This window comes from Capsicum annuum, unplaced genomic scaffold, assembly GCF_002878395.1.
Source record: "Capsicum annuum cultivar UCD-10X-F1 unplaced genomic scaffold, UCD10Xv1.1 ctg59542, whole genome shotgun sequence".
In the NCBI taxonomy this organism is placed as follows: domain Eukaryota; kingdom Viridiplantae; phylum Streptophyta; class Magnoliopsida; order Solanales; family Solanaceae; genus Capsicum; species Capsicum annuum.
In genome coordinates this window covers 1-11,560 of record NW_025868266.1, presented here as the reverse complement: position 1 = coordinate 11,560, position 11,560 = coordinate 1, and the positions used below count along the sequence as shown (strand labels likewise).

The 11,560-nt window shown below is 32.1% G+C and overlaps 1 protein-coding gene and 1 pseudogene across 1 annotated transcript; one reads left to right on the top strand and one right to left on the bottom strand.

Moving 5' to 3' along the window:
• Positions 1-1,261: 1,261 nt before the first annotated feature.
• On the top strand, positions 1,262-3,869 carry LOC124893435 (cellulose synthase-like protein D2). Its single transcript, XM_047404440.1, has 3 exons — positions 1,262-1,447; positions 2,028-2,928; positions 3,249-3,869. Exons 2-3 carry the CDS (start codon positions 2,072-2,074, stop codon positions 3,763-3,765), a joined length of 1,374 nt encoding a protein of 457 aa, XP_047260396.1. The 5' UTR covers positions 1,262-1,447; positions 2,028-2,071; the 3' UTR covers positions 3,766-3,869.
• A 3,965-nt stretch (positions 3,870-7,834) lies between these two features.
• Positions 7,835-11,554, bottom strand: LOC124893434 (annotated as a pseudogene).
• Positions 11,555-11,560: the final 6 nt, after the last annotated feature.

Sequence of the window (11,560 nt, the reverse complement as noted above, 5' to 3'; positions counted from 1 at the left end):
GTTTGCACTTAATGGAGGTCTGAATCTGAATGGTTCAGACTTCAGTTTATTAAGTGCATTTTTTTTTTATAACCGCCTCTTAATGTGTCTGAAATCCTCTGAATCGGTCAAAAAAGAGTCTGAATACTATTCAGACTCTTTTTAAAACATGATATATTCCCTCAAAACTCTCTCACTTTGTTATTTTCCTCTCTATATACGTGTAAAATGAATTAAAATAACTTAATTTATTATCAAATGAATTATAATGCAATGGATTATAATACTAGTAATTCACTTATTGAATTATTTATTTTCATGTCTCATTTGACAATTATTTATTTTCCTCTCACTTTGTTATTAAAAATATTGAACTATTCTAGTAATTATAACTTACACCTCAAAACTCTCTCACTGTTGTAGTAATTCATTTTATAATTACATCTTATCACAATAATTTTTAATCGATATATCTTTTTTTAATAATTTAAATAGTTCAATAATTATATTTAACATAATTTATTTATTTATATTTTTAAATATTTTAATTATCACTCAAATAATGTTTGTTGTTTAAGTTAATACTTTATCTAAATATTTTTTTCATATAATATTTTATTACTTTTTAAATTTGAATTGCATATTTATTACAAATAAATAAATTACATATATTCAGATGTTAAAAAAACAAACAGTCTTAATCATTCCGTATTCGGATCTAGAAACAATATCTTAATCATTCAGACATCCATTCAAATTCAGACGTCTTAATCTTAAAAAAAAATAAATGCACCCTTAGTCTAGTTGTAACATTTTTTAATGGGACCCATGATTTTTTTTTATTTTTTTTCGAAAGTTGTAATTTGTGATGTTTGTGTGCATGTATGCATGTTGTTGAGAATCTTGAATTTTTAATTAGCATTTGCATTATTTATTGAAAACGGTCTTTCTATTTCTTAACGTATGAGGTACGGCCTACCTACGTATTAACCTCCCTAGAATCTGCTTATAGTATTTGTTGTCGGTGGCGGAGTCACATTGAATTTCGTTGGAAAATTATATTATTTTTACATGGTCAAAAATATTTTTATGTATATTTATATATATAGTAGATGTTGAACCCCCTCGACTAGTATGTATATTTACATCTGAACCCACTAAGTGAAAATTCTGGCTCCGCCACTGTTTGTTTGTTGTTGCTGTCTGTCATTTGCTTTGAATGTTTCTTTACACACCTTTTGATTGGTAGATTATTTAGTATTATTGTAAGTATAGTATAAGATTTTGTTGGAATTATTTATATAGTTTTTGGACAAGGAGTGGAGGTCATATATCTCTCCACTTAGTATATCAAAATATAGTTGAAATGTATATCAATTGATTTGTATTGGAAGTAAGCATTTGAATATGGTGTAGGAAAAAAAATCTTGATCCTTTGTTCTTGTTGTGTACCTCATCAAGGCTTTAGGTACTTTTCTTATGTGTGATTGTATACTTTTTATTTTGTGTTTTATATCAATGTTGCTCGGACTCTACAAAAATATGGACGAATGGGTGTTTGAGCCTCCAAAAGTTGTAGTGCATCTTCGGATGATCCGGCACGTGTGTACCAAAATTTTTCACTGTGTCATAATTTTGTTGTTGTCACTGTTCTGCAACAACATGTGACCAGGAGCCTTGAAGTTACTGGTAAAGTTGCTGTCATGTGACCAGGAGGTCACGGGTTCAAGCCTTGGAAACAGCCTCTAGCAGAAATGCAAGGTAAGGCTACCTACAATACACCCTTGTGGTGGGATCCTTTCCCGGACCCTGCGCATAGCGGGAGCTTTAGTGCACCGGGCTGCCCCTTTTCACTGTTCTGCAATGACATACTCGGTGTCATGTACGCAGCCTTACCCCTACCATTTAACTCTTTTAGTCACCTGCAAATGATATTTTAAGTATTTGGCTCTTTCCAACTCTTCTTTTTGCTGTTTCAAATGGAAGCGTTAGTTGTGTATACTTACAGCTAGCTAAAATTTTCTGTTTGCTTCATTGGCTTTGTGCAGTTTCAGGTTCTGGAGAGATTTTGCTGCTTAATTTTTGTGGCGAAATGGATGGAAGATCCTTCAAACCTTCAGACTCACAAAAAGGTAAGCCTCCGGGCGTGACCTTTGCAAGGAGGACTTCATCCGGTCGCTATGTGAACTTGTCTAGGGACTCCTTGGATAGTGAGATAAGCGGTATAGAGTTTGCAAACTACACGGTGCATATGCCTCCTACACCTGATAATCAACCTTTTGATCCTACCATTTCGCAGAGGGTTGAAGAGCAGTATGTGTCGAATTCCTTGTTTAGCGGTGGATATAACAGTGCTACTCGTGCACATTTGATGGATAAGGTGATTGACTCGGAAGCCAACCATCCTCAGATGGTTGGTACTAAAGGTTCATCTTGTGCTGTACAAGGTTGCGATGGAAAAGTCATGAGTGATGGGAGGGGTGAAGATATCCTTCCTTGTGAATGTGACTTCAAAATCTGTCGCGATTGTTATATTGATGCTGTCAAAACCGGAGATGGGATTTGTCCCGGTTGTAAAGAGACTTACAAGAACACTGATTTGGCTGAGAATGCTGTCGATCCCTCTAGACAACCTTTGTCATTGACTTCAAATGTTGGGATGTCGAAAAGTGAAAGGAGGTTGTCAGTGATGCGATCAGCTAATAAGTCAGCCATAATAAGAAGCGAGTCAGGGTTGATGAGGAGTCAAACTGGGGATTTTGATCATAATAGGTGGTTATTTGAGACGAAAGGAACGTATGGATATGGGAATGCTATATGGCCAAAGGATGAAGTATTTGGAAACGATGAAGATGATAATATCGGTGAGCATTCTGAACTTTTCAACAAGCCTTGGAGGCCACTTACGCGTAAGCTGAACATACCTGCGGCAGTTCTCAGCCCATACCGGTAATTTTCCTGTTCCAAGTAGTTTTCAACAACTATGTTTTGTCTTCTAAACCTCTCTATAACAAACACCCTATATACTATACCTTGTAGGGGATAAATCATTTAGCTTGGCAACTTCTGTTTGATGTGTTTTTCGTAATCCCAAATTTGATAGCACCATCTACTGCCATTACCCGTCTAAGCCATTTTTAGCGCGCTGTAAATTTAGTTTCTTAAGGCTTAGCGTGCAGTAGTGGAGTCTGAATTCTCACTAACAAAATTCAAAATATAAAGAAGTAAACAGACGAAGAAGCTGACGTGACATATCTTTCATTTTACAGGCTTTTGATCTTAATTCGTGTCGTTGTACTTGGATTATTTCTTCAATGGAGGGTCAGCCATCCAAATAATGATGCTATATGGCTGTGGTATATGTCCATAATCTGTGAGATTTGGTTTGCAATTTCATGGTTGCTTGATCAACTTCCAAAGTTACGTCCAGTCAATCGTGCTACCGATCTTTCTGTCTTAAAAGAAAAGTTTGAAACTCCGACCTCAACCAATCCTACCGGAAAATCTGATCTTCCAGGAATGGATGTATTTGTTTCGACAGCTGATCCAGAGGAAGAGCCGCCACTCGTTACAGCAAACACTACACTATCTATTCTTGCTGCCGAGTACCCTGTCGAAAAACTTTCTTGCTATGTATCTGATGATGGAGGTGCTCTTTTGACATTTGAAGCAATGGCAGAAACTGCCAGTTTTGCCAACATTTGGGTCCCGTTCTGTCGTAAACATGTTATTGAACTGAGGAACCCGGAGAGTTATAAGAGTGTGGAGGAGACCACTGCCACATAGGATATATTTTGAGAGGTAAGAGGACAAAAATGCCCTTGATCGTTTCCTTGGTTATGTTTCTATATAGTAGAAAAAAAATATAATATACTAGAGTAGCAGGGCGTGTCAGCACGGCCCAACATTAAGATATTTGTACTATGTATAGTAAGTTAAATTGATATTAATTCGAATTATGAATTATAAAATTTGAATACACAAAATATATTAACTACTTGGTAGTATTTTTGAAGAAACCAAGTCTTACAAGATAATTATGTATAACGTACTCATATAAAAAACAAAATTCGATGCATTTAGAAGTTTATATCTTTAATCATATGATTAATATTTGCTACATTAAGTAGAAAATTTGAGATTCAAATTGATACATAAGACTTGATATTTGTTGTATAAAATAGAGAATAATTATTGAAAAAGATAAAGGGTTGTCTAGTCATTATTTATTACATCACATGTAGATTGCAATTAATAACCCACACTGTATTCCCTTACTAAGCCGTCATAAACATCATTTGCTTTCACTTTCTCCTTCTCTTTTATTTGTCAACTTGTTCTTTGAAGTTAAACTAAATTAATATTTTAAATTCAAATTTTAAGTGTTCCAAAAATTATATAGAAAAGAAAATTATAAGTTACCATCTTTTCTATTAATTTAAATTATTTGACTTTGAGAACACGATAAAACGCACTTATGTAAATATTTTATTGAACTTTACTTTGTATATGTTCCTTCCATTAAAACATGGTTCGTTTGTTAGAGTGTACAAAAATAATGCTGATAGAATGTATTAATAATGTTTGCATTAATAATGTTTGTATTAGTAATATTGGTATTATTTATGCTAACATTATTCTTTATACATTGTTTGACGTACTGTATTAGAACTTGCATTTTTCAAATTTGATATATTTAAACAAAAGTTAAAAAAAAAAGATGGATTGCGTATACATCCTAAGATTCATTCGAGATCTATCATGAGCTCAATATATATTTTTTTGTCTCAATTTTCGTGACACAAATTGAATTTAGATAATCAATCAGACTTTTAATATGTTTTTAGATATTTTAAGTTGTTAATATTGTAATCTATAATATTTTTTGTGTAATTTTTAAATAATATATGTTACTCTCTCTATCCAAACTTTTGTGTCATTGATAGTCAATTGTATTTTTAAAATAATTTAAATTATTAATTATTGTGATTCATAATATTTTTCTTCTATTTCAATTTAAGTGACACTGACAACCAAATATTTATATCATTTAAATTTTTTAAGTTGTTAATTATTGTGATTTATAGTATTTTTTAAGTATTTTATAAAAATATATAATAGACTAAATTATTTTTAGATATTTCAAGTTTTTAGTTATTGTAATTTATAATATTTTTGTGTAATTTTTAAAAAACATATGCTACACTCCTTGTACAGAGTTTTGTGTCACTAATAGTCAATTGCATTTTAAAAATAATTTAAATTTTTAATTATTGTGTAAAACTTTTCTACTATGATTTAAGTGACATGATGCTTAGATGACCATAATAATTAATTAGAGGTGATATAGTAATCACGATTGAAACAGCAAAGTAGATATGTCTTAAATAACTCACAACAACTAATTAGAAGTGATATAATAAAATTACTATAAAAGAAACTCCCTCCATTTCATAATAAATGAATTGTTGGATTTTGGCACACAGATTAAGAAAAAAGCATTAAAGACATAAATTTAACACAACTTTTTATTTTTACCCCAAAAAAAGAAAAAGTTGACCTTATAATACCTTTTTAAAAGTTAATTGATTGTCAAATCATAAGGGTAAATTTGGAAAAAAATTCAATGATTCACTTATTTTGAAACACCAATAAATATCCCAACAATTCACTTATTCCGAAACGGAGGGAGTACTTGTGAAAAAAAAAGTAAGTGAAATCTCATATAAGACATCAAGTTATTTAAAACATCAAAAGTTAACTTATTATTTTATATCTATTTTATCTTTTTAATTAAATATTATTTATTTATTTAATACTTAGATGACTTATAATAATTAATTAGATATAATATTTAGTAAAATTATTATTAAAGCAGCTAAGGCAAACATGTCATAAATGTTTATTCTATTGTTTTATTAGATATTATTAAATTTCTAATATGTAAATAATTTATAATAATTACTTAGAAATGATATAGTAAAATCACGGAGCAAACAACTGAAGCTGACAAGTCGATGGGGAGCTACTTTAAATACTTAGATGACTTATAATAATTAATTAGGAGAGACATTTAGTAAAATTATGATTAAAGCAGCCGAAGCAGACATGTCATAAATGTCTATTTTACTTTTTGTATTAAATATTATTAATTTTTTTTAATATATAAATAATTTATAATATCTAATAGAAAATGATATAATGAAAAGTAAAATTACGATTAAAGCAACTGAAATAGACATATCATATATGTCTATTTTTTAAAATTAAATATTATTATTTTTAATATATAAATGACTTATAATAATTAATCAGGGCAATATAATAAAATCACGATTGAAGAAATTGAAGCAGACAACATAAGCAGGCATATCGGAATTTTCTCTTCTATATATTTAGAAAAAAAATTTAGGTGAAATTGTAGTAACAAATAAGAAAGAAAGTAAATCATATGTTTGATATGAAATTAAATAAAGAATAAAATTTATTTAATTGTATCAATAGTTAATTTTTACAATAAATTATCATCTTACTAATCAATTTACTTAAATATAATATATTTGAAACAATTTTATACAATAAAAAGATTTAAAAAAATGAAAAATAAATGGAAGATGGAGGGCCCACGTGTGTGAAAATATATGCAAGGCCACATATGATGGCATTATTGCAAATTCTTTACTTGGCATTGTTGGTAATTAAAGAGAAAAGAATGGGCTTTTGTTAAACTTTTTGATGAGGTTCATAAAACAAAGAACAAAAATTTATCAATTTGAGATTAGAACTTATTTTAAAGACCTTAATACCCTCAATATTGAATTTAAAGACAAAAAGGTGACATGTTGAAACCTTCACTTAAAAATTGTTTAATTAGATATTATTAATTTTTTAATATGTAAATAATTTATAATAATTACTTAGGAATGATATAGTAAAATCACGGAGCAAACAGCTGAAACTGACAGGTCGACGGAGAGCTACTTTAAATACTTAGCTGACTTATAATAATTAATTAGGGGAGACATTTAGTAAAATTACGATTAAAGCAGAAACAGACGTGTTATAAGTGTTTATTTTACTTTTTTTTATTAAATATTATTAATTTTTAATATATAAATAATTTATAATAATTAATGAAAAATGATATAATAGAAATTAAAATTACGATTGAAGCAACTGAAATAGACATGTCATAAATGTCTATTTTTTAAAATTAAATATTATTATTTTTAATACATAAATGACTTATAATAATTAATTAGGGACAATATAATAAAATCACGATTGAAGAAATTGAAGTAGACAATATAAGCAGGCATATCGGAATTTTCTCTTCTATATATTAGGAAAAAAATTAAATTAGTTGAAATTGTAGTAACAAATAAGAAAGAAAGTAAATTATATGTTTGATATGAAATTAAATACAGAATAAAATTTATTTAATTGTATCAATAATTAATTTTTACAATAAATTATCATCTTACTAATCAATTTACTTAAATATAATATATTTGAAACAAATTTATTCAATAAAAAGATAAATAAAAATAAAAAATAAATGGAAGATGGAGGGGCCACGTGTGTGGAAATATATGCAAGGCCACATATGATGACATTATTATAAATTCTTTACTTGGCATTGTTGGTAATTAAAGAGGAAAAAATAGGTTTTTATTAAAACTTTTGATGAGGTTCAAAAAAACAAAGAACAAAAAATTATCAATTTAAGCTTAGAACTTATTTTAAAGAACTTAATACCCTCAATATTAAATTTAAACACAAAAAGGTGACATGTTGACCTTCACTTCTAATATATAGAAAAGTAAAGTAATATAACAAAACTACATTTGCTACTTTATCTAAGCTGTACCAAGTCAAAAAAGGGCTCTAACTTTCTCTTTAGCATAGGCTTATTCTCTTCAGGATTCCCAAAAATATTCCATAATCTTAGTGTCTCATCCGCTGCTGCAGTCGCCACGGTATAGCCATCCGAACTCTGAAACATGTCGAGAAGGAAAGTCGGTAAGGCACAGCGAAATATGAGCGTAAATGAACATGAAGTGGCGTTATTGTTTTACAAATCACACCTGAGCCATATGAAGAACTCGTGATGTATGACCGAAAAGTTTTGAAATTTTCATCATAAAAGGATACTTCCAAACAGTGAGCTGGTTGTCAGTAAAGCCGTAAGAACTCAAAAGCTCGCACTCGTGTCTGTTACAAATCAAGGAACAGACTTGTGAACCTGTATCGACAGTGTTCATGCATTCCCCAGTATTGGTGTTCCAAAAATTTATGCACTGATCTCCAACGCCGCAACCTGAGGCAACCATGTTACTCTTGAAATGACACCAAAAAGATCTTTTACAGCAGTTGTATGATCTGTCATAAGGTGGATCCATTGGCGTGAGTTGTTAGGAGACTCCACCAATAGGCTTCATATATGAACCAAATTATTGTTCCCTCCACTAGCCAACTACTGGCATGACTAGGACCACTTTAATCCACATATCTCCTGGGTGTGTCCCCTGTATGTTCCAACTATGTGGGATCTTACATGCACGTCATTTTTGTTGATCATACTATCCATGCCTCCAGTTGTTAGTATGTGGCCACCATTCCAATCAAGTGAGCTAACCCTTAATCTGTGTCTCCTAACATCCTCAGCTGTTTAGAAAGAAAGATGTTAGACTTGTGATAATAATTAGACTAGAAGAAGGAAGACGGCGAAAGAAACCACTTACCAATTGGTTAGACCCCTGCAAGCTGTCCCACAACTGAACATGCAAATTATTCAAGGCAATTGCAAGGTGTCTTCCATCTGGTGACCAGCTGACGCTAGTCACCGGCTCAAAATCATCACCAACCGTGAGAAGCTCAGTAGTCGACCCATCAGAAGCATCCCACAGATATACAGAATTCCCTAACCCAATGGCAATAACATTACTGCTCCCCCAGTCTAACAAATTGAGATAAAAATCATCTGGGATGTCAGGAGCCTCCAGGGTCCTCTCTGCAGACTGTTAACAAGCAAAAAGTTGTCTAAAGCAAAAAGTTGTCTAAGTTAGGAATGAAAATCCAAGATAACACATTTATTTACACTAATACAATAAGTAGAGTTAGCGCCAAAAATAGAAAAGACAATAAAAACTCACTTGGGGAATGTATCTCCGTTTTTTAACGGCTTTTGACTATTGAATATGTGATGGAGATTTAGAAACTCTCTCAGCCGAAGGTGGAGGTTTATTCTTAAAAGCAAGGATTCTCGTTCTGTTCATGTTGAAAACTTGTGCTAACAGTGTAAGACCCCATAAAATTTCGTTGTCGTTAGAGCCTCGAAGCAAGTCAAGAAAAGCTTAGCACTTAGAATTTTAGTTAAGTGTTCCAACACTTAGTTTTATTTTGAGCCTTTAAGTTTTATTTTGAGCCTTTAATCTTCATGGATTTTTTCCTCGACCTCCCCGAACTTTGATTCTTAATTTTTATGTTGCGTTGCAATGGGGTAAGTCTATAGGACATCTCGGGTGAGTTTTAGAATTTTAGGACTAGCATAAGGGCAAGTTTGGATGAGCAACCCAGTGAGGAGTTGCGATGGCACCGCGTCGTGAGAGCCAATCAACCTGACTGGGGGTCGTGTTAGGAGAGGTAACGCGATGGCCATTTGACCCAAGTAGGGGTCGCGACGCGAAGTTAGTCCCGCGCAACACTATTTCATTCATTTTTTCAAGGGTAAATGGGTCATTTCCCCATCCCAATCCGCCCCAAACATAAGATTAAAGACTTTCAGAAGCATAATATGCTATTATCATCAAATGCTCTCAAAACCAAAAATCCTAAACTTCAATACCCAATTTCAAGTATCTCAAGATTCGTCCGTAGATTTTCATTAATTCTTCGAGATTCAGATTCTCCTTTTCGAGAGCTACAAGAAGCACCTACTAATTGTACGATTCGTAACTTAAGGTTAAGAGGTCACCCAAAAGCTTCAAGTTTAAGGTATGTGGGTTATGAACAAGAACACCCTTTCGTTCTTGTACCCAAAAGTTGTATTTTTCTTAAGGAATTCCGTAATTCTTTGATGAATTCATACTATTTTACTATATTATGAACTTATGAGATTATAACTTTCCCAAGTCTTGAATTGAGTTATTATTTTTGTATATTTGTGATTTAAATTGGCGAGTCATGCTTTAAGTTGAAATTTTCCTATATTCATGTCATATTTTCGAGAATTCCCAAATTTATTGTCAAGAAGTGAATTTTGTTGTGAAGTGATGATTCTTTGAAAATGAACTAGTGATGTTCTTTATAGTATTTCAAGAAGTGTAGTTGAATTCCCATGCATTAAGCTTTAAATGTTATTCATGCCAAACATCTTAAGATTTCCAAGAAAGAAGTGAGTTTGGATCCTAAGTTAAGAAAAGAAATACACATCTTTGATTTTGAGATAAAGGGGATGCATTTTGGCTCCCATTACATATTGTTGAAATATTTTAAGGTTTATTTTCTTAAGTTCTGAGCTAAGTAAGGGAGTAGTATTTAGCGCCGAGTTGGGCTTGATTTTGAGGTCTCATGCCCCATAACTACATGCCCCCGTAGGTTTATGATTTACCCCAAGTGGGATAAAATAGTGATCACTAAAGTTAAGGTTCTATCCGATGGCAAGGATAGAACAGCTCTCCCCAACATGGGTAAGACGTTGGACTCCATGTAGCTCACATGGTTTATGTCGGTTAGAAGAAACTCCCTAAGTTTCAAAGTCTAAAGTTATAAAGTATTAAGTCCCAAGTTGAAAGTTTTGAAGTCCCGAAGTGTCCTTCTCTCTCTAAGACAAGCATTTGAGTTTTGAAAGTATAAGTGCTTTGAAAGCTTACGTCATATATCTATTACCTTTTTGATTTATGAGGATTTCATTCAAGCTATGTAAGTTATCTATTATAGCATGCATGTATTCTATAAAGACTAATGATATTGATTATTTTAATTGCACACTCCCCCATATGCTTAGTACATCCCCAAAGTACTGACCCACAAAACTTGTCTGTGTGTCCTATTTTCCCGTAATGTAGGTTCAGGTGCTCAGTCCCAGCCTCATCAGTGATCTCCCGAGCATTTCTACCTGCATATCAGCAGTAGTGAGTCCTCATGATTTGGGGACCATTTATCTTCAGACATTTAGTTGGTTTAGTACTTCTTTATTTCTTATCAGTTGAGAACGAGTCAGTTGAGGACCTGTCCCAATGGCTCTCTAGTTTGGAGTAGTAGAGGCTTGTCAGACTAGTCATCACACTATCAGTACTTGAGATTTTCTTTGATGTTTCTGTTTGTTCAGACCAAGTATTTCATTCATATTTCTTATTATATGATGTCACAGTGTTAGAGTCCATGCATTCTATCCCTAAGTAAGCTAATACATGAAGTAGTAGGCTCAAAGGGTTAGTTTGGGGCTACTTGTAGCCTTAAGTACCGTGTGACGTCCCGGGACCCGATTTTGGGGCGTTACAAATAGCTTCAAGTAAGCTTCTTTAGATGAAGAATTTACTCCAACGTGTTCCTTTTTAACCTTGCCACCACTGAGCAT